The sequence below is a fragment of the Fusarium keratoplasticum genome, chromosome 4 (assembly GCF_025433545.1).
Source record: "Fusarium keratoplasticum isolate Fu6.1 chromosome 4, whole genome shotgun sequence".
In the NCBI taxonomy this organism is placed as follows: Eukaryota; Fungi; Ascomycota; class Sordariomycetes; order Hypocreales; family Nectriaceae; genus Fusarium; species Fusarium keratoplasticum.
Window position 1 is genome coordinate 310,399 of NC_070532.1, and position 23,483 is coordinate 333,881.

Below are 23,483 nucleotides of genomic sequence, written 5' to 3' on the forward strand. Positions count from 1 at the left end.
CCCACACTCAAGAGAGCCCTGAGCTCATCCGAGACAGAGATTCTTGCGTCCCGGGTAGTCCACCAGTCCACCGGGTTAGTGGGCCACAATCCGAAACCTTCGCCTTGAAACTGCCGAGGTACAAAGCTCACTGACCCAATGAAACCTAGCGTCTTGTAGCCTCGTAACAAGTGTCCAAGTATATTGATGGCCATGCTCTACCCCCACTTCCCGACAACTTCTCCCGCTGAGCATGCATATCTCTCCTCCACCCCCAGTTTCCCCGCCAATTTTGTATCCATCCAATCTGAGATCTAATAACCAACATCTAGCAATCTTGAGTCGGCATCCTTGAGAACCAACCTACAAGAATGAGCGTCATCAACATAGCCTCGGTACCCTTCCTGGCCGTTGGCGTCATTATCCTCACCGCAGCGTATAGGCTTTTCTCAGCAGTCACATCGCCGCTACGTAGTGTTCCCGGCCCGTGGTACAGTCATGTCACCTCTATCGTGCTCAAATGGCACATATTGGCGGGCAGACGCATCCATTTTGTCCACTCTTTACACCTAAAATACGGGCCCGTCGTTCTTGTGTCTCCCGACGAGGTAGCCATCAGCGATCTCGAGGCTTTTTCCCAAATCCACAAGATCGGATCCGGATTCACCAAGTCCAATTGGTATGACAAGCTCAGATCAGGCAGGGAGCCTGGTATTTTCTTCATGCGTGATCCGCATCAACACGCCGCTCGACGACGGCTCTTTGCTCGTGCCTTTAGCAACAACTCGCTTCTGACGCACTGGGACCCCGAGATCAGGCAGAAGACCCAGCTCGCCGTGGCCAACATCAAAAATGACGCTCAGAATGGCAGCGCGGATATTCTGAAATGGTGGACCCTGATGGCAACCGACGTCATTGCCCATCTTTCGTTTGGCGAATCATTCCGCATGCTGGAATTAGGCAAGGTAGAAATCACCCAGTTTCCTTGTATGTACCACGATTGCTAATACTGCTGCAAGCAAACCCCGTACATCGATGCCATCCAAGCGGCCCTCCTCTGTGGAGTGGCCCGAAACGAGCTCTCCTGGATTTTCCCGATCTTGAGACACCTCCCTTTCAAAGGCATCCGTGACATAGTAAATGCCGACAACGTAGTCTTCGAGCATGGCGCTAAAGCTGTGCAGAACATGAGCAGCGCCAGTGACGGACTCAGTACAGCAAACCTGTTTAGCCAGATGCTCGCTCAGGCGCAGGGCCAGGAAAAGACGGAAATCAAGGATTCCACAGTCCGAACAGAAGCAGGGAATCTCATTGTTGCCGGGTCCGATACAACAGCCATCACTCTGACCTATCTCGTTTGGGCAGTGCTCAGCCAGCCACGGCTTCAGGCAGCTCTTGAGCTTGAAGTCTGTGGTCTAAGCCCAAGCCTGACCTTTGATGAGCTGAAGAGCGCTCCGCTCCTGAACAGTGTTATTGAAGAGACCCTACGGTTGTACGGTGCTGCCCCTGGTGCGCTCCCACGGGTTGTACCCGGAAAGGGACTCTCTGTTCGTGGCTACTTCATCCCCGCGGGCACAGTCGTTAGTACGCAAGCCTACACACTACATAGGGACTCTACCGTCTTCCCAGATGCACACAGGTAAGACGATCTGCCCTATTTTGACCTTGTCATACGCTTGAGATGTATACTAATAATATTTAGGTTTGATGGCGAAAGATTTATGGATAAATCACGACTAACAGCAGCCCAAAAGACTGCCATGTCACCCTTTGGCGCAGGCTCTCGCATCTGTATTGGGCTTCATCTAGCTTGGATGGAACTGAGGCTTGCCACAGCGCTGTTTTTCCGAGAGTGCCGAGGGGCTAAACTTGATCCTGGAATGACAGATGACATGATGGAGATGGATAATCGATTTTTGATTGCGCCAAAGGGACACTGTTGCAAGATTCAGCTGTAGGAACACTAGCGGTGCAGCCGCGTCAGGGCATGGCAGCCCAGGTTGTAACGAGGCCGGGCCAGGAGGCAATGGCCTCAATGTCCTGGGTGGTGTGAGCATCAACTAAAAAAGGAATATTTGTCGAATATCTTGCAGGACTATATGGATTTATCAAATCAAGGATGCCACACAGACAACCAACCAGACATCCAGTTTCCCCTATCTTGCAGCTCATGAGATCATAGTAGCATGAGAGGCATACAAAAGTCTGCGGGAGCTGAAACAAACAGTTAACGGCGACCTCGAAATCATTCGGCTGAGATTCTACAAGCTCCAAATAAGACCCCCATTGTCCAAAACAGATACTACTAAGCCATGACACGAAAAGGCTGTTGCCCAGAAACACGTTGTAATTGACTCGTTCAGCCCCTCTAAATGCCGACAATATCAAGTCAAATTAACTTCTCGTGTACATCTACGATGAGAACGATAATGACCAAGAAACTGATCTCGATAGAGCATTCGAGATTGACCTATCTTGCAATTCTATCACTTCTCGTCGACGGTGGTGGTGTTTCTGATGTAAATGGCCCCTGCCTGCTGCCAAGCAGCTTGTTCTTTCCCATCTAGCGCGTCCTTCACGTAAGCCTCAAGAGTGCGGCCCTCGAGGTCCGGATATAACTCTTTGGCTAGGAGGTATCCAAGATACTTGGCAAATTCGGGGGTGTTATCACCGCGGATACCCCAGCTGTTCCAATACTGAAACTGCGATTCCGAGACATTCTCGAGAGATCCTGGGATGGTGTTGGACCGTTGCGCCGCAGCCGCTCCGGCTTTGATCTTATCTTCGTGCATCTAGGGACCATTTAGTCTTTCCGCACAAATCCAGCAGGTTCTGCTTGGGCACTCACGTATTTTCGCTCAATTGTCTCGCCACTCTGCTTCTCCACTATGCCATAGACCTGATTCGTCGTGTGCAGCTCGGTATATGCAAATACCATCCGGTTCAAAGTTTGCGGATCAGCAATAATGCGGGCTACATAGCGGCCAATATCCTTCACATCGGTCATAGCAGATGGAGTATTTCCATCACCAGGAATATACTCTGCGGGCATCGCGAGTGCCTTATCAAGGCGTCCAGATGGCACCCGAGGGAGTGCAATTTGGTACCACCAGCCAACATCAATGGCGGTGTAGGGCAGATACACCTTTTTGATATGATTCAAGACCACTTCTTTCTGTTTGGTCGGTTAGTAGGGTCACGACAGCGTGTGTAAACTGCTGTGTTACACTCACCACATCCCTGAGTCTCAGAATTCCGTTTGGCGGGACAACGGTGGCGAAGAAGCAAGGGACATAACGTCCCACGCCGGCGGATTTCGCCGCATTGATAAGTGGTATTTCATTCAAGACGGCGGTTGCGTTGACAGCCGAGATTACCACGTCCATATCCGTTAGGATGGCCTTGAGATCTTCCGCAGGTCCAGTGAGGTCCGCTCCTACGACCTTGACACCCATCTCTTTCAGCTCAAGAGCCTCTGGCTTGGAGAGCGACGATGGCCTAACAAGAGCGGTAATTTGCTAAGCATGGATCATTATTTAGTACCGTGTGACATGAGTGCTGAGTAGCCCGAGCAACTCACAAATCTGTTGGTGGTCGATGTAATCAATCCTCGGACAATGGATGAGCCAGTCTCGCCTGTTGCGCCGGCTACGGCAACTTTGATGTTGCCCATGGTGGCCGATTGGTTGAGTGTGTTTGCAAATGTTTCTGCTGGAGAAAGGTATGCGGGGATCATTCGAGTTGAAGCGCGTTGCCATAGACAGGGAGCGGCGTGCGTTTGAGTCGGTATTTTATAGCAGTACAACGCTGTAAAGGCAGCGGAGCGGAGTTGATAGACTTCGTTAGTTAGTATCATGCGATGCCGCTACACGTGAAAAGGCAGGCTACGCCGTTTCATTGGGTCCGGAGGAAAGGATACTTGGTATTGTTAAGCAACTGAAGCGACAAGGGTGTGGAATAACGTTATGTTCTCCACCTGAACTCCGCAAAGGTACGGAACAACAGAAATTACTCGTTAGCTCGGCCGTCATCAGGTATTGCAAGACAAAGAGGGAACCAAGAACAGGGCACGAAAGAGGTGATGGGGCTTTGCAGAGGGCCCCATTGTCATGTTCTCAAGTAAGAACGGGCTGGTCTATACAGATCGTGCGATGAAATCGCCGCAGTTTCCTGACGTCGTGCTGTTAGGTCGAAAAGCTTTCGACCTAAGCCACCATTTGTCTTACGCCTCGGCATTACCAGAGCTTCGAAACTCTTCCGTGTATCTATCATGCCTTCTACTGTGGCGGTGGCCGGTGGCACTGGTGGTCTGGGCCGGGCACTCATCGAGGCTATTCTTGCAGATGGAAAGTTTAATGTTGTCATTCCGGCCATGCAAATAAGACCACGTGATCGACGCATAGCTAAATATATCTGTACCTATAGTTAGATCTTAGATTTTAATTATTTTATTATATAAGCTTAATATAAGATATTAGCTATTTATTAAGAATATTATTAACGTACTTGATAAGTGAGCTGTACACTTAAGTGAGCTGTATACTTTGAAATTTCTTAGTATTTATACCTAATTTTAAAATTAGTTTAAAAAATTTTAAAAAATTCATTTTTAGTTCTTATAAGCCTAAATCTTAAAATATGGTTTTTAAGAAAATCTGTATTATTTAAATAATTTTTTAGGATTTTTAAAAAAATTAATTAATAAGTAATTTAAGAATTTCTTATTCATACTATTTTTTTTTTATTTTTAATATTTTAAAAATTAAAGATATTTTTTAAAAATCTAAAAAAATTATAAGGTTATAACCTCTTTAGTTAGATTAATAAAAATGCTTTTTTTAAGTTTATAACTATTTTATACCAGTTTTTAGAGATTTAAGGTTTGTTATTTTTAAGTGCACAGTATAGGTATCACAGCCTAGACATACCCAGGGTCATGTGCCACACGTACCCACAATAGGCACCTAATCCATAGGCACGGTAAGCCACTTACTCTTACGACTATAAGCGATTATATACTACTCACTATAAGCTCGGTAAGCAATCTAACCTCGCTCACTCAGGCCTCAGCGACTAGCCGGGTATATAAAATACATTCATTATACTTTTAAATATACTAGCTACCTTAGCTATTAATATAACTTAGTTATACTTAATACCTTAAGTATATTACTAGATATAACTTATACCCTTTTATTTAAGATAATACTAATAACCCTCTACTAATATAAACCTAGTACGATTAGTTTATCCCTTAAGAAAAGATATAATTATTATATATTAATAGCTCTTATTTAATAGATTACTCGTATTACCTTAAATAATATTAAATATAATAGCTACTTAGGCTACTCCCACTAATAACTACTAGCAGGCTCTACCTACTAACTATCTACCTGCGCTTATTATACCTATCCCCGCTAACCTAGACGAGGAAATAAATAACGCGGATAGCTCTAACGACGAGGAAATTAAATAGCTCTATGCCTAGATTACCGCTATAAGCACCGAGATAAATAGACTCCGCGAACTCATTAAAAAGATAGGCGAATCTTAGCGCGCTTAGAATATGTAATACCTAAATAATATCTAGGATATTAATAATATAGCCACTACTACTATAAGGGGAAAAGACATAAGAGAAGTCCTAAAGCTAAACCCACTAGAGATATTCGACGGGACCGCATATAAGCTATTAACTTTCCTCACGTAGCTATAGGCCTTCATAACCTATTACCTAACCTAATTCACCCTAGCCTCTAATAGGGTCTAATACGCCGCGGGAAGGCTTAAGAACTACGCCGCTATATAATTCAAACTAATCATAAGGGAATACCTTATTACCCTATTCGCTAAACTCTCGCTACGAACTAGTAATCTATACTTAGACTACGAAGCCTTTAAAGTAGCGCTCTAATAAGCCTTTAGAACTATCAATAAAAAGGCATAAGCCGAGAGAGAGATTAAAGTACTCCGATAAACTTAATCTACTTTAGAGTATAAAACAAAGTACCTCTAACTCGCCTCGAAACTTAACTAAGACTAATAGCTACTAATATCCTTTTTTTTTAATAGGCTTAAAAAAGAAATATAAGCCGAGCTTTATAAGGAAAATTAACTAGATAACCTTATCAACTATATTAGCAGGGTAATTAAGATCGATGACTAGTAGTTCTCTTAAAAAAAACTATAGAACCCTAAGTTCGGCAATAAGGCTAATAGCCCCCGTTTTAATACTAACTAAGGCAAGAAGAGGCAAAATAATACCTTATACGGCACCAACCTAAGACCCATAGAGCTTAAAGTAACCTAACGAGGACCCAAAGATATTAAATACTACTACTACTATAAGAAAGGTTATAAGGTAAATAAATATAAAAAGAAATAATGCGATATCTAGGAAGGGCATTATAAGCCCCGGGAATAATAATTACTCCCCGAAGGTAAGAAATAATTAAATATTACTAACTAAGACTATAGGCCATAAATAGCTATCTATATTACCTAGATACTTAGAATATCACAAAGCGGGTATAATATCGCGATAGATAAAAAGAACCCCTATGGACCCTAACCTAATAGCAAAAAAATCTATAGCTAGGTAAAATAAAGAGTAAAGGCACGAGAAGGGAATAAACCCATACAGTAGTAACTACTCCCTAAGCCGATAATATAAGGAAAGACTAAACTAAGTAATATAAGCGAATAAATAATTACTATTATAATAACTAGGAAGCTTAAATAGAAAGAAATAAAAACATAAATGGAACAAAAATAATGACTACCCCTAATACCGATAGAATAAGTAGACTTTAAGGAAGCCACTATGGAAGGTTTTAATTATAAGAAATAGATTATAAGATATAATACGATACCCCCCTATATACCCTCTATTATATATAAAAGGGACTATTAATAAGATAACCCCGCGTAATATAACCGTAATCTATGCCCATGATACTAACTTAAAGCATCACGGGAATATAATAAAATATATAAATAATAAAAAAAAGAATACCATATACCGCGACGTATAGACTAAATCTCTAAAAGGGACACTAGAGACCTAGCCCGAACTAACTTTAAATATAACGCGGCAAAATTATAAAAAGAACTCTAATAGACCCAGAGGGAATAATAATAAGAAAGAAAAAAGATTAATAAAGAACTATAAGAAGAAGAACCCTACCCATGACTCTATAACGAAGATAGTAACTATTACTAGAACAATAAACGAGAACAATATATCCACACGGCACGGGAATATATAGATATAGCGCACACATAAGAGATCTATCTCTGAGCCTACTACTAAGAGCTAACTAAGAACCCACGACACAAGGAAGCACTATTTAACCCCTGAGACGATATATAAATATACCCCACGCATAAGGAATATCCTAGCATCTCATAGATATCCTATTAATACCACTAATATAAAAAACATAGGGAAAAGAAGTAAAAATAAAATTACTTCCCTATTGCCCTATTAGCCTAGCTAAATAATAACCCTTATATATAATACGAGACGGAAGGGTACTAAGTATTCTATTAGTACGACTCCATCGGAGTAATATATATATAGTACTACGAAGACCTATACTAAGCTATCTAAAAACGAAAATAAGTAATCCATAGAGTTAAAGACTAGTAAAAAAAGGTTAGCTAAGAAGAACTAAGAGAGCCAAGTAATACCCGGTATAAAGAAAATTAAGAGGCAAAAGAAAGCTATTAATAATAGTAAGATAGCTTAAAGAATAACTATAACTACGAGGTATACGTAAATAGTAAATATAAATTTAATTACCTCGGCTATATTATTAAAAAATTAAAAAATTAGATACCCCGTCCGGCATAAGGCAATAAATAAATAAATATAAGAAGATATTACCCTAGAAGGCCCTTTACTTTATAAATAAAGCATATAGGCGATAATACCTAGAACTAAAAATATAAGTTAAGGGAGAATAATTAAATACTTTAGTAGATAGTAAAGCTAAGTAGAACTACTTTAACCTAACGACGGCAAATAGACTTAAGCTACCATAGAGGCATAAATATATACTTTATTTAGTTATTAACCTAAAAGGAACCCCTTTTGATTATAATAATAGAGTTATTAACTACGAGATTAATTACCTTAAGGTTTTTATTAAAGGAAAGAACTAAAGGATATTATTTAATATTATACCTAATAAATACTATAATTTTATGCTCGGGTACCTATAATTATAATACTATAACCTACATTTCGACTAGAGAACTAGCTAAGTGCTCTCTTTTAATAATAAGGCGCCCTCTATGATAAATAATGACTTAGGATATAATACGAGATCTTAAACTTCTGCCGAAGATACCAGAGAAGCTAAGAAGAGGTAAATATAAGATACCTCTCTACCTAAAGAGATATAATATAAACACTATAATAGATAAAAACGATAGATATAGCGAATAATTATACGCGTTATATAATAATTTCATAAGTTAGAAGAAGACCTTAAGTAAATTAAATTAATACTAAGGGAAGAATAACTTAAGAATATTCTACTATAATACTATATCTATAAGAAGCTCTTTGCGGAAGAACTTAAAATAGGTCTACCTAAATATATATATTATAACCTAGAAATTAAATTTATTAATAGGAAATAGCCTGGCTTTAATAAACTTTACCTACTCAATAAAGTATAATTACTTATATTAAAGAAATATATTAAAGATATATTATAGAAAGGATATATTAAGGAAAGTAAGTTATCTATTAGATACCCCGTTATATTTATTCTAAAAAAGAATAGTAAGCTCTAACTCTACGTCGACTTTAGAATACTTAATATTATTATAATTAAAGATTAAATATTATTGCCCCTTATTAGCGAATTAAAAAATTAACTTTTTAAAATAAAGTATTTCACTATACTTAACCTTAAAGGAGCCTATAACCTTATCTAAATTAAAGAAAGATATAAATAAAAAACTACTTTTTATACTAAATATAGACTATTTAAGTACCTTATTATGCCCTTTAGACTTATTAATATACTTACTATATTTTAATAAATAATTAATAATATACTATGAGAATACCTAGATATATTTATTATATATTACTTAGATAATATCCTTATTTTCTCTGAAATAAAAAAAAAATATATAAAATATATCTATAAGGTACTATAAATACTATAAGACGCTAAGTTATTAATAGAACCTACGAAAAATAAATTCTATACCTTAAAAGTAAAATTTCTTAGATATATTATCTCTCATAATAAAATATATATAGACCCTAAGAAGGTCTTAGTAGTTAGGGATTAGAAAGAACTAATAAATATTAAGGAAGTATAAGCTTTCCTCGGTTTCGCTAACTACTACTATAGATTCCTTTAATGATTTAAAAAGATCGCTATATTATTAATTGACCTCATAAAGAAAGATAAAATATTTATATTTAGAGATAAGGCTAAAAGAGCCTTTGATATAATTAAAGAACTTATCCTAAGCGAATTAATCCTTAAGATATTTGACCTATCTTAATAAATTAAACTCAAAATAAATGCTTTAGACTTCGCACTAGGCGCCTAAATTAGATAATAAGATAACAAAGGACTCCTATACCCCATTACGTTTTATTCCTATAAGCTATATAGAGTAGAACTTAATTACCCTATCTATAATAAAAAATTCCTTATAATAATTAATGCCTTCAAGGAATTCTAGTATTATCTCCTAGGAAGTAAATACTAAATTAAGGTATATATAGACCATAAGAATATTACCTACTTCGCAAAAACCTAAGAACTTAGCGGGCGATAACTATGCTATGCTAAATACCTTTTAGAATTTAACTATATTATTATCTATATTAAAGGAATAAAGAATAATAAGGTAGATACTATTAGCTAACGACCTAACCTAGACTTTAAGAAAATTAAAATAAAAAAATAACTCCTATAATTTATATAAGAAAGATACCTTAAATAATAAATAATTACTTAAACTAAGTAATAAATACTACTATACTATCTAATAAATAAATAAAAGAATAAAATTATTACTAATATTACTATTAGTAAACTTAAGAGACTTATAATTAGATAAGTAGACTAAGTAGGAAGCTAATAAGAGATAATTACGCACTAAAAATATATCTTTATACTATAGAAATATATAAAAGATTTTATTAAATATTATTACTAGACTATAAAATATAATAAGAAACTTAATAATAAAGATTTCTAGGAAATAATATATTAATACTTTATATAGGAAGACCTTATGGTAAGACTAGATAATTACCTCGATTATAAAATATATTATAACTATGCATAGCTAAGGGATAAGCACCTACTAAAGCTATATAAATATGACTAAACTATAGGGATACCCTATATTACTATAGGGAATGCCTATATTATAGAATAAAATAACCTACTCCTTAAATAAATCTAGGAATATAATATATAACTCCTAGATAATAAAAAAATAAATAAATAATAAGTTCTAAATAAACTATAATATAATTTAATATGCGAAATATATAGCTACTAACTATATAGATACTAAGGAATTAATAAAACTCTAAAATAAGTTAAAATAATATTTATATTCCCTAGAATAAAAAAGATTATCTCGGAAATTATTGACTAATATAACCTCTACGTAAAAACCAAGGCATAACGCCATAAACCCTACGGGAAACTATAACTACTCCCAGTTATGGAATAACTATAGGATTTAATCACTATAGACTTTATTATAAAACTACCCCTATTAGAAGAACTAGCTACGAGAAACTTCTATAATAGTATTTTTATTATTATAGATAAACTTACGAAATTTTCCTATTTTATACCCTATAAAGAATCTATAATAGCTAAAGAATTCATATACCTCTTTTACTTCTATGTCGCTAAGATATATAATATACTACTTAAAATTATTATAAATCAAAAACTACTATTTACTTCAAAATTCTAGTAAAGCCTCACGGGATATTTAGGAATTAACTATAAACTCTCTATTATATATCATAAGGAGATAGATAAATAGACTAAACGCATAAATCAAATACTAAAATAATATCTCTAATACTATATTAACTATGAATAAACCAATTAGGTTAAGAAACTATTAGCTACCTAGCTAGCCTATAACATAGCTATAAATAAAAGCATAAAAATTATATTAACCTACGCTAATTTTAGATTCATACTAAATATATATTAATAAACACGAGATATTATTATTAACCCTAAAGCTATCCTCACTAATAACTAGCTAAGGAACCTATACGAGGAAATATAAATAGAACTTAAGTTTATTAGAAATAAAATAATAAACTATATTAATAAAAAAAGGATTAAGAGATTAACCTTCTTAGAGGGAAATATAATCTACCTCGTAATAAAAAATATTAAAATAAAATAATAAAATAAAAAACTTAACTATAAATATATTAGACCCTATAAAATTAAATAAAAAATTTTAAAATATAACTATAAACTAGACTTATTACCTAAAGTTAAGCTCTATTTAATTTTTTATATCTCGCTACTTAAGTTAGTATAAGATACTATCTAAGTTAAAACCAGTAATAAACTAAAGCCTAAAGTAGACAGACTAGAAGAATATATAATAAAAGCTATCCTCGATATAAACAAAGTTAATGATAAAATAATATATTTTATTAAATAGAAAAACTACCTAGACTTAGAAAATACCTAAGAACCCCTAGAATACCTCACTAGTATATAATGCCTTCTAAGGGACTTCTACTAATAATATCAGAGGGGATAATAAAATCATTAAGGAAGCCTAAATCTAAGATATTAATATAAACTATAGTTTAGATATCTTCTATAAGTAAGGACTCCTACTACTCTGACTATTCCAATTTATCTAAAGAAGCTAGACCTTTGCGGGTCATCTCTATACCACGCGATATTAGCTGCTACTTATATTTCCGATATGACTCTAGCTAGGAAAGAGACTTATCTAAGTCTTATTATGCTTTCCGCAAGGCCTCATAATAAGAAGCAAGCAGCTCTTTAGCAGCGGCCTCCCGCTTATCTAGATAATGAGCCTCCTCGATAATATAAGACACTAATAATATTAGCAAAAGACCTAAGCGGAAGATAAAAAATCATATATAAGAGTTTAAAGGGACGCCCATCGCATTATAAGGACGACCCAAATATATACATAAACCATACTTCTTAAAACCTAAAATTATCTTATAGATAACACCCCATTTTAAACAATAAGAATAAGGCATTACTTTAAAACTAAACTAATTAATCCCTAAAGTAAGAATATAGCGATTTTTAATAAAAAAAGGAATATCAGATTTCTTTTTAATTATACGGCCTAATATCGCATTAGTATTACATAAAAAATAAAAATATAGGTTAAAGTTAATTACTTACGAAGAAATAGCTATAGTCGCAGGAAATAGCCTTAGGGACAAAACTAATAGAGAGGGGATATTATATCATAGCCTAGACATACCTAGGGTCATATGCCATATATACCCATAATAAGTACCTAATCCATAGGCATAATAAGCCGCTCACTCTTACGACTATAAGCGATTACATACTACTCACTATAAGCTCAGTAAGTAATCCAACCTCGCTCACTCAGGCCTCAGCGACTAGCCAGGTATATAAAACACATTCATTACACTTTCAGATATACTAGCTACCTTAGCTATTAATATAACTTAGTTACACTCAATACCTTAAGCATATTACTAGATATAACTTATACCCCTTTGTTTAAGATAACGCTAATAACCCTCTGCTAATATAAACCCAGCACGACCGATTTATCCCTTAGGAAAAGATACGATTATCACAATAGGTATATAGCTTACTTGTCTGTACAGCTCACTTATCAAGTATGTTAATCTTACTTAATTATTATAGCTCTTAAGTATTTATATATATATACTTATAGCTATATCTTAGATCTTAATTATTTTATAACCTAAGCCTAATATCTTATATTATTTATTAACTAAGAATATTATTAATATTATTATATTACTATAGCTCTTAAGTATTTATAAATATATATTTTAATTTATTTCTATTTTTAGTTTTAATATTATTAAACTTAGTTTTTTTTTTTATAAAAAGCTTTTAATAAAATTATATTTAAGACTAAATATAACTATAAATATATAGGCTTATAATAAAATAATCTTAATTAGCTACTTATAAGAAAGAATAAAATAGCGCATATCTTAAAATAGTTTTATTACTTATTACCCTTTTATATTTCTTTATATAATTATTAGACTACTTCTAATATATATTAAAAGTAACTTACTAATAAAGCCTTAAGCTTATATATTGCCTTAATACCCTCTAATATATTCTATTAGAGACTAAGATATTCTAGCTAAAATAAGTGCTTCTCCTAGATAAATCTATAGATATTACTATTATCTTATAGAATATTATTAACCTCTATAGAATTTAAATTATAGAAATAATTAACTTAATAAATATAAGAGTATTAAATAAGAGATAGTAATTTAAGATTATATACTAAGACTATATTAATAGGAAATCCTAGGGCGTTTAGTTTATAAATATTATACTAGAGAGTCTATAAGAGCACTACTAGTAACCTCAAAAAGATAATATAATATTAATACGCAGTGCTAGAGGTAAGATTTAGTTAGATACCTTATTAAGTAGGAAATCCTTAGCTAATTAATAGATAAAATAGATAATACCTTATTAAAGAGTTAAGAAAGATCTATAAAGTAAGATTATTTCTTTTAAGTTATTATTACTTAAGTCCTTTAATAACTTATTAAGAACTCTTAGTTTATCTAGGTTAATAGGGCGGTAGACAAGGGAGGTAGTAGTTTATTAGAGAAACAGAACATACTAACCACACAGCGTAAACTTCTAACACGTTTTTCTTTAGTGACTTTTTAAAAGAGGAATCTCACATATTATCCCGCGATCTTAATATTATAGAAAATAATAAGGGTTAATAATTACTTAATAGTAATAATAATTACGCCGAGGAAGAGAGCCTAAAGCTCCCCTTTCTTATTATAACCGATAAAGAAGATAATAATAGTTAGAGGCCGCGGCCTCTGACTGTTTTCTATATATAAGAAATTACCTAACGGCCCAAAACGGCTTAGCACTTATTTCTCCTAACTCAGTAGCTAAGGTATTCTTATAATAGTTATAGTCTTTTCTTTCTAAGTTATAAATATATCCTATTATTTATATATAGAAAGGATTTAGCCTTAATAGAAATTCCTTTACTATAGCTAAAGTATCACGGCTATGATATATGCTAGGCAGGGAAGCCCGGCAGAAAAAGGTATTAGCTACGTAGGGTCACCTACCCTAGAGGGACTGATGGATAGAGGACTAATAGCAGTCTAGGGATAACGCGGTCTAGGATTAACGGCGCTCCTTTAAGCCTATTAGTCCTATAAATAAATATAAGTATATAGATATATTTCTTAATACTTTCTTATATATTAATTACCTTAGCTATTAATATAACTTAGTTATACTTAATACCTTTAAGTATATTACTAGATGTAACTTATATTATATTTAAGACTATGCGCCTAATCCCCTGCTAATATAAACCTAGTATAGCTAGGTGTATCCCTTAGGAATACCTAACCGTTATATAAAGCATTTCTTACTTAGGAGATTAGGTATAATCTAAGTAAACTATAAGAAAGGCATAAAGCTATTAGTTAGCTAAAAATATAAATAAGAGCTAATTTATAAGAAAAAATAATATAAAAAATTAGCCTAGAATAATTATTAAAAGGATAAATAGCGCGCTAGCCTCTAATATTAAAGTTAAAGATATTACTTAAAGAAAAGTAAACCTAGGTAGGATATTACCCTAGCGGTGGGGTATTAGAGGTATAATATCGCTATAGTAAAGAATAATATTTTAATAATTAGGAAAGCTAATTTAAAGGTAATTTAGCTTATAAGTTAATAGCCTAAGATAAGAGTATATAAGGAGAAGAAAGGACTCTATTAATAGGTATTATAATAAATGCTATACTAATATAGTAGAGATAAGCTAAGGTATTTACTAAGTATTATATATCTTATAATAATTAGTCTATTATAATATAACTTTATATTAGGAGGTAAGTAATAGCTAATAGTAAAAAAGAATATAATAATATACTTTATATTTCGTGAAGGGCGCTTATTCTTAGCTATATCCGCGGTAAGAGTATAATCCCTTAGGGTTATTAGATAAGTATGCGCTAGCATAACTAGCCTGCGGGCACTATATTATTTACCCGCAAAGAACCTTAGAATTGGCTCCGTAGTACGGAGTACTCCGTAGGTGGACAGTGCACCCTACCCTATAATATCCCGTACTATGTGGTAGAAGGGTCTACCTAGGTGTCGAGACTCTACCCGCTATCTTCCGCTCGATGACGGAAGTGATTGGCCCTGGTACTTGGAGGCGGTTTAATCCAAGATGAATTTCACTGCATTTTTAAACGCACCCAAGGGAATCAAAAGATCATGGTTGGTTCGACCAGAAAGTATATGTGGAGGTTATTCAGCCCACCGTCATAGCGGATCCAGTGGGGGCCGAGATCGTAGTAGAGCAGGATACCCCCTTTTTAACGCCAAAGCAATCGAGTCGCGTAGTAAAGCCCACGAGCAAAGTCTGAGACACGGCGCGATAACTAACTTAGAAGACACCGCGAAAGAAACGAAAAAGAGCACCCGATATACGACGCGAACGGCACCGGCCAAAGAGCAGATCAACCGACTAGCCAAAGTCCGAAAGAGCAACAGCAGCAGCAGCAGCAGCGATAGAAGGGCAATGCTTCAGAAGGCCTTAGACCTCCTAGGCGAGTCGCATAGGGAGACTAAATGGCTAAAGGAAGCGCTGAAGGAATAGCTTAAAATGACTAGGGAACTTAAGGAACTTGTCAAGAGGCAGGAAGAGGTGGTATAGGAAATGGGCAGATAGGTGGTTGAGATCAAGAAGCAGATAACCGAGGAGCTATGGCAAGCCCGCGAGTAGCTCGAAGCCATCGCGACGAACGCGATAGATATACCCTAATGATCATACGCCGACATCACGCGATCGACACTATTTCCTTAGTATAACAGTCCTAGGATCTCGATCCCAACCGCTTCACCGAATCCCAGAGACGTGCTTTACTGCACGGTCGACGTATCGAGAACAGAAGAAGGAGAGGACGACAGGCCCTCGGCCGGAACGATCCGGTCAATGGTGGAATGTGGAGTAACTTAACAATTACAATTTAACCGACAAAACTTGTATTACTCCATGATAACGTCAGCATGGCCTGTGCAGGTCACATACTATCCTAATATCATCTCTGCTATCCTGAACCATCATATCCCATCTATCTTTACTTCGCCCATTCATCCTTGCCACAGAACGCGCTTGAAGCTAATCCCTCTCGACATCTTCAATCTCGCCTCTGTTATCAGACATGGCCAGCATAAACTGGTCCCTCCTCTGAGCAGACCGTTAGCGACACAGCCACCATCAATAACCCTCCCCTGAATACTCACATGGTCCGCAAGCCGCTTGACCTCCCGCCTCGCACGCGTGGCCAGGTGTCCCACATCCATCAACTTCTGGGCTCGCTCCTCCTTGGAGAGACTCTTGGCGCTCGGGAGGCTGAGCCGGTCGATGCTCTCCACCGCGGGTATGATGTGTCGGGACGAGACCTCGGTGTACGTATCTGCCACAGCCCGCGCGACGAGGTAGTGCCCCTTGAGCTGCAAGGCCTTGAGCCGGAGTTCCTAGCTGGGTTAGAATTCTAGAAAGAGTATGTCTGCTGATAGTAACAAACTTCAAGTTTCCTCTGGGCAACCTTCTCCTTCCTTAGCTTCCCGGCTTCGGATTCCTCAGCTGCGGCGCGTCTCTTCATCCCGAGCGTCGTAGTTGCCGCCGGTCCGAGGCGATCGACGCGGTACTTGTCGATATCTTCAACGTAGCCCTGTACCGAGGTAAAGAACGAAGTTAGCTGGTCGAGTTTGTCGCAGAAGGCTTGCAGATGCGTGACGCATTCTCCGACCACGTTCTTGACCTGTGACTAGATCATCTGTTAGTCTCACAACATCAGCGGCATAGTCTCTGGCCATACCAACGTGACATTAGATGTCAGGAGCTCCTGGAGATTCGCCTCCATCATCTTGAACTCTTCGGTAGCCTTCATATCCTCCTCAAGTCGCTTGTTGAGCCTCGTCTCCGCATCAAACAGCTCCTGCTGGGCCATTCTGAACCTCTCAAAGCGGATCTCAGCTCGGGACATTTCTGGACAGGGAAACCAACATCAGTAGGGCTTCATCAAGTTCTGCCGCGCTGCAACTCACTTGTCGTCCGGATCCGCTCGTCTCTGCGCTGCACCAAGTCAGTACATCCCCAGTCCTCGCAGAAACATGTAGGTTCTAGCTATACTTCTCTCTTTTCCGCCTCGCGTTTCTTCTCGGACTCTACGCCAGACCTGATGATGCTGAGGAGTGCAGTCTCGGCCCCTTTCACCTCTGCACGCCACTCGTTGGCGGAATCCGCCACGAGCTTCTCCGTGTCCTCTCCTACATTACGCTCATCTCGGAGAATGTCGCGGATAGTAGCGGCAATCTATGCAATACTAGAGTCAGCTCTCATGGATCATCAGTAGGATCAGGCAACGCACTGTCTCTGCAGACTTGACCGCCTTGCGAACCTCCTCAACAACTGCCGAATTCTCCCTGCCATATTGATCCAGGTGGTCCATAATCGCATTGTGAATGCTCTTGACGTTGTCCCTCCTGTCAGCCCTTCCGGCCAGGCGCTCCCAGTCGACCCCGCGGAGACGGTCGGGGCCGTTTGTGAGCAGCTCGCCGAGTCTGTGGACGACCCTCCAGAGTCTATCAGCAAGCACGTAGCCAGCATCTTGCTGTACCGCTTGGTCGTAGGACCCCGGGGCATAGCACGCGTCATGGCCACCTTTCTCCTGCTCAGTGCTGTTGCCAAAGCCGAGGTTAAGGTTGATGCCGCTAAGGGGGTTCATCAACGCCTTGAAGCTGTGGACGATGGCGTCGCCCGCCGCGACTCCAAAGTCGGCCCATGCACCTGGGTAGGTTTAGCAGACTTGCTCGTTGGGCCAAGTGTAAAGGATAGTTGTAGCATTGTTGGCTTACCCCGTGACTGAGACTTTCTCGCTTTTTCAAACTCTTCTTGTCGATTCCCAAGCTGGCGGCGGTACTCTTCTGTCTGAGCTTCAACGGTGTTGAGAATATCTTTCTTCCTCTGCACGGCGTTCTTCTTGTCCTCAATCTGGCCGTCCAGTTCGGTCTCCCGGTAGCCGAGAGCCTCTGATGAGTCAATGTCAGTGAATGAATGTATTGCTGCAAGGGGGCTTCACAAACCATCCTGGTCAACGCAGGCGCGGTGCACCAAGGTGGCGAACTGACGCCAGGAATCAACCTTTTCTTTGATAGCGACGGTATGGGAGATGCAGTCGTTGGAGGCAGCTTTCAGTGCAGCAAGCTGGTCGGGGAGGTCCAACTCTGCGAGGTCTTCATCGTCCACAGCCTCAAGCACCATGTCAACCTACCCAGAGTGTCAATCAGTGTGAAACAAACGGTGAGATATAAGCAGCTCTAGTATCCATGGAGAAATCCTCCACTTACGGTTCCATCCGGTTCGCATACTGCTTCAGCAATACTCGACACCCGTTTCATCCTCTCCTCCGCATTGCGAAAGGCCTTCCGACCGAGATCAGAGCAGTGGATGAGGTTTGTATTTAGAGACCGGTACCTGGCAACATCAACGTCAAGCAGTGTCCTTTTAGGCTCTTCAATAGCAACGCAACTCACGGTAGCCCCGCGCTGTCTGGAAACACGAGCGAAGAGGCCAGAGGATCGGACGCGAGAACAAAGCATTGTCCCAGGCGCCCGAGGGCATCGGGAGCGGCGCTCAGCATTGCGCCCCAGTTCCCTTCGCTGACCTGGAGAACATCCTGAGCGATGGAATTGACGAATAGCTCGGAGCCAGCCACAGTCTGGACAAGGCGGATGAGCTGGCGACTCTGGATTGAATCATCGGGCTCGAAGTCATAGTCCTCATTGTCTGAGGCGTCCAACTCCAAGACTTCTGGGTGTTCCGTGGTTGCTGTGGTGCTGTCGTCCATGATTGCAGAGAAAAGATGGGTGATCTGAGATGGATCAGAGCAAAGGCCAGAACCACGCCAGACTTTTTATCTTGGGTTGCCCTCCGAGAACGCCTTGCGCAGTTACATAATGCTCCTCAACAGACTTTAGGCATCCAACCACAGTGGCTGAGCCAATTCAGCAAAGAAGGAATTATTGTACTTTCATGTCTTATGGCGAGACCTGGACCAATATCAGGAGACAGGCTTGACGCCACGCTTTTCAGCTCCCCGACTCCCTCCCCCTCTTCTCCACTGGAGAGATCAGGCTGCCGCTCTCATGGCATGTCACCGGGGGCAGGGGGGTGAACTCCCCTGCAGGTGGCTGGCGGAGCTGAAATGTACCATACGAGAGCCTAGTCCTACTTCAGGGCCGAGGCAGCGCCCTGACCTCAACAATTTAGACCAAGGCTGGCATCTCTCTTCTCTTGCTCTTTTCCCCATTTCGAAAGCATTTTCTCGAACCTGCCAAGTCATCACAAAATGAGCCTCAGCGATGAAGTCGACCAGATCCAGAGGGATCTCTCCGATCTTAAAACCCGCCTTGACCTGTTCGAGAGCAAATCCAAGACCGTCATCAAGGCGGACCATGACAAAATGCTTGCCGAGCTGCGGAAGAGCGTGGCCTCAGTCGAGGGCAGCATCTCATATCTCGAAACCGGCCAAAGCCCCCTCGCAGGCTACCTTGAATACCTAGCCTCTTCCAGCAGCACCGCTACGTCTAGAGCCCTCGTCAAGAGGCACGTTGCAGACATGAACTCGAACTTTTCCAATCTTCGAGAGGCTGCCGGCTCGGCTTTGACACGCGTGGAACAGACCAAGAAGACGTGCGACGACATGTACAACGAGCTCGGGGCCATCCGCCTGAAACTCGAATCCGTCACCACGAGAACCAAGTCGGCACTTTCATTCGCGAAGGAAACACTAACCGAGAAGAAGAAGAAGGTAGCAGAAGCCAACGCCTCGCTTCAGTCGACGCAACAGCAGCTGCGGGAGCTGGAGGCTAAAATGAAGGATGAGAAGGACGCCCGAGACGTGATGAGAGTCGTAAGTGCCCCCTCTCCAGTCCTCGAGCACAGAGCCCCTACCTAACCTAGATTCCAGGTTAGAGTCATCAGTTGGAGCGCCACCGTGTTCTTCCCACCGGCAGCCCTCCTAGCAGGCACTGCAGAAGCTATCGCCGCGTAAGTCACCAGAGATGTCTAGCCTACAGTGGGCGAATCTGCTGACCGTGAATACAGCTCCTGGCGTGAAGATCGTGAAAAGTTACGCGGGGAGATCACCTCGGCAAACACCCAGATCGAGTCCCTCACATCCGAGGTGTCCAAGGCACAAGCTCAGGCCGCAGCCTTGGAGAAGACGGTGAGGGAAGCTCGCAGTCTCAAGGACCGTGTAGAAAATATGTCTATTAGGTCACAGCAGACGAGGACACTGGTGTGCGAGCGGTTGGAGGAGTACCAGGCTCTCAAGAGTAGCACAGACGAGTTTGGAGCCTGGACGAGCGAGCTGCAGGGCCAGACGGCAACGGCGCAAGTCATGAGCGCATCATCCCAGGTGCGTTTGCGGCGGGTGACGAAGAAGATTGTTGATACGCTGCTGGATAAGGAGCAGGGGGACGTGAAGGCTATTTGTGGTAAGTTGAAGAGACTGGAGTAGTAGTAGTATTTTTAATCTTTATCTAGCCTTGACCTAAGCTACCAAGACCTGGACTTCAAGAGTCAGTTTGAGGAGACTACTCCGAACCTCATTGATGTATATTTCGATAACGGCAAATATGGTATTAACACTAGCAAGTTGCCTGTCTTAAGTTACCGACTATTGTATTCTGATCACTTGGGCGTAAGGAAAACTGCTCGTTTGATTATAACTTGCTGGCTTATCGCGTCACATGTGGATATTTTTAGCTACCCTAGAGTAACTATATTACTACTATAACTGCCTTATATATTATTATTACTATACTTCTCTATAAATTAAAGTCTAATCTTAATAAAAATATTATTAATAAATAATATTTAATCTAATTTATCACGGCTAATATATTCTGCCGGCACATAACTAAGGACCCTACCTACCACGCCAACTAATTACTAAAGGATTAAATTAGATTATACTAAGCCGTCGTGATCTATTTATAATCCTCTATAGGATTATAACCAGATTATAGCTAATACCCCGTGAGCTAATATAATCTAACTAGACTAGCCTAATATATAGAATATACTTATTATACTTTTATATATATTAACTACCTTAGTTATTAATATAACTTAGTTATACTTAATACCTTAAGTATATTATTAGATATAACTTATACCCCTTATTTAAGATAATACTAATAACCCTCTATTAATATAAACCTAGTATAACTAGTTTATCCCTTAGGAAAGATATAATTATTATATAATTAATTAAATTTATTAATTTAAGTCTTCTTAAGGCTATTTTTATATTATTATATATAAATAAATATAATACTTAGTCTTAAGCCTATAATACTAATATAAGAATTATTATCTTAGCTATTATAATATATACCTTAACCCTCTTATTATCTAAGTAATTATTAGGTATATAATTATAGCTAAATCTACCTTAATTTTCTTAATATAATAAAAAATTTTCTTAATTATTATTTTTAAATAAATACTCTTTTTTTTAATTATTAAAATAGCTTATATAAATCTATTAATTTATATATTTATAATAAGCTTAATAATATTATAATCCTTTTTTTTTATTATAAAGTAATAATAATATTAAGTCTCTTAATAATATTAAAAGTATATCTTTAGATATATTATTTAATTAACTTTATAAGGCTATTGCCTCTTATAAGGCTATAGCCTTATTAAGATTAGCTAAATAATTAATAGCCTTAGGAATAATTTTAAAAATATATTAATCTTAAATTTAATATTAGAAATTTTATTTTTTTTATTAGCTTTAATTTAAAGATACCTATAATTTTATAAGGTTTTTTTTTTTTATCTTAGATATTATTTTTTAATAATTAATCTCTTATAAAGCTATTATAGCTATTTTTATAGCTATTTTTATTTTTATTTTTATAGCTATATTACTTTAAAGGTATAGCTAGTTATTATTATAAAGTCTCTAAAAGATATAATTTTATTATTAGGTTAATTTTTTTAATTTTAATTTCTAGTTTTTTTTTTTAATATTTTAATTATATATTTTAATTCTCTTATAATAAAAATATTATCTTTAATATTTTTAATTATTATTAACTTTATATATAATTCTTTTATAATATAATAATATTCTTTTATAATTTTTATATTATAATAATAAGATTAATATATATTTTAATACTTTAAAGAACTTTTTATATTAATATATTAAGAAGATATATAAATCTTTAAATAAAATAATTAGAGAATTATTTTTTAGTTTATTTAAGGCTATTTTATCTTTCTTTAATATTATTAAAAATAAGAGCTTTTATTATTCTTTAAAATATTAATAAAATAGACCTAAGATAACTTCTAGGTTAATAATAAAAATACTTAATTTTTTTAAAGCTAATATATATATAATAGGCCTTAAATTAGCTATATATATATAATTCTATTAATTTAGAATATTAAATTAAGAGATTTATATATTATTAGTTATTATAAAGTCCCTAAGAGTATATTTTTATTTATTTTTAAGATATTAATAAATATTAATATTAAAAAGCTATATAGAATAACTTATATAACTTAATAAGTAATATAAAATAATCTTAAATATTTTATAATATTAAATAAATTTATGATTCTTAAAAATAAAATAAAATTTTATTAATAAAAGCTAATATAAGGTTAATACCTTCTTAACTTAATAATAAGATTTAAATATATATTTTTTATTAAATTAAAATTTAATATTAAATATTAAGTAATTAAATTATTTCTTAATAAAAGATTTAATAAAAATCTTATTAATAATAAAATAATAATAATTAATATATTATAATTATTAAATAATTTAATAAGAGTTATTATAACTTATATCTATTAATATAAAAATAACTTATTTATTAATATTAATATATATATATTCTTTTATTAATATCTTTATTATAAATATTAAAACTAAAAAAATTAATCTCTTAATTATAATAATAATATTAATAAGTATTAAAGACTTTTTATTTTTAGGCTAAAAGATAATTATTTATAAGTTTTATTTTATTTAAGCAAAAAACTTTAGGCTATTATTTATTTACTTAATTTATAAAGAGGTTTTATTAAAGTTTTAAAAATTATATTTTTAAATACTAAGAGTA

General features: G+C 36.8%; 4 protein-coding genes across 4 annotated transcripts; 2 read left to right on the forward strand and 2 right to left on the reverse strand.

Moving 5' to 3' along the window:
* Nucleotides 1–350: 350 nt before the first annotated feature.
* Nucleotides 351–1,937, forward strand: NCS57_00516200 (uncharacterized protein; the record flags this gene model as incomplete). The annotated part of the gene is made up of 3 exons (XM_053055096.1): nt 351–944; nt 999–1,618; nt 1,682–1,937. 3 exons carry the CDS (start codon nt 351–353, stop codon nt 1,935–1,937), a joined length of 1,470 nt encoding a protein of 489 aa, XP_052914051.1.
* Nucleotides 1,938–2,465: 528 nt separating this feature from the next.
* On the reverse strand, nt 2,466–3,652 carry NCS57_00516300 (NmrA domain-containing protein; the record flags this gene model as incomplete). Its single annotated transcript, XM_053055097.1, has 4 exons — nt 2,466–2,771; nt 2,828–3,154; nt 3,213–3,497; nt 3,560–3,652. The coding sequence occupies 4 exons, from the start codon at nt 3,650–3,652 to the stop codon at nt 2,466–2,468; spliced, it is 1,011 nt and encodes a 336-aa protein (XP_052914052.1).
* Nucleotides 3,653–16,434: 12,782 nt separating this feature from the next.
* On the reverse strand, nt 16,435–19,168 carry NCS57_00516400 (uncharacterized protein; the record flags this gene model as incomplete). The annotated part of the gene is made up of 11 exons (XM_053055098.1): nt 16,435–16,503; nt 16,560–16,793; nt 16,844–17,086; nt 17,138–17,307; nt 17,367–17,394; nt 17,452–17,634; nt 17,690–18,108; nt 18,177–18,350; nt 18,405–18,588; nt 18,669–18,795; nt 18,855–19,168. The coding sequence occupies 11 exons, from the start codon at nt 19,166–19,168 to the stop codon at nt 16,435–16,437; spliced, it is 2,145 nt and encodes a 714-aa protein (XP_052914053.1).
* A 501-nt stretch (nt 19,169–19,669) lies between these two features.
* NCS57_00516500 (uncharacterized protein) lies at nt 19,670–20,879 on the forward strand (the record flags this gene model as incomplete). The annotated part of the gene is made up of 4 exons (XM_053055099.1): nt 19,670–20,233; nt 20,291–20,370; nt 20,428–20,819; nt 20,869–20,879. The coding sequence occupies 4 exons, from the start codon at nt 19,670–19,672 to the stop codon at nt 20,877–20,879; spliced, it is 1,047 nt and encodes a 348-aa protein (XP_052914054.1).
* Nucleotides 20,880–23,483: the final 2,604 nt, after the last annotated feature.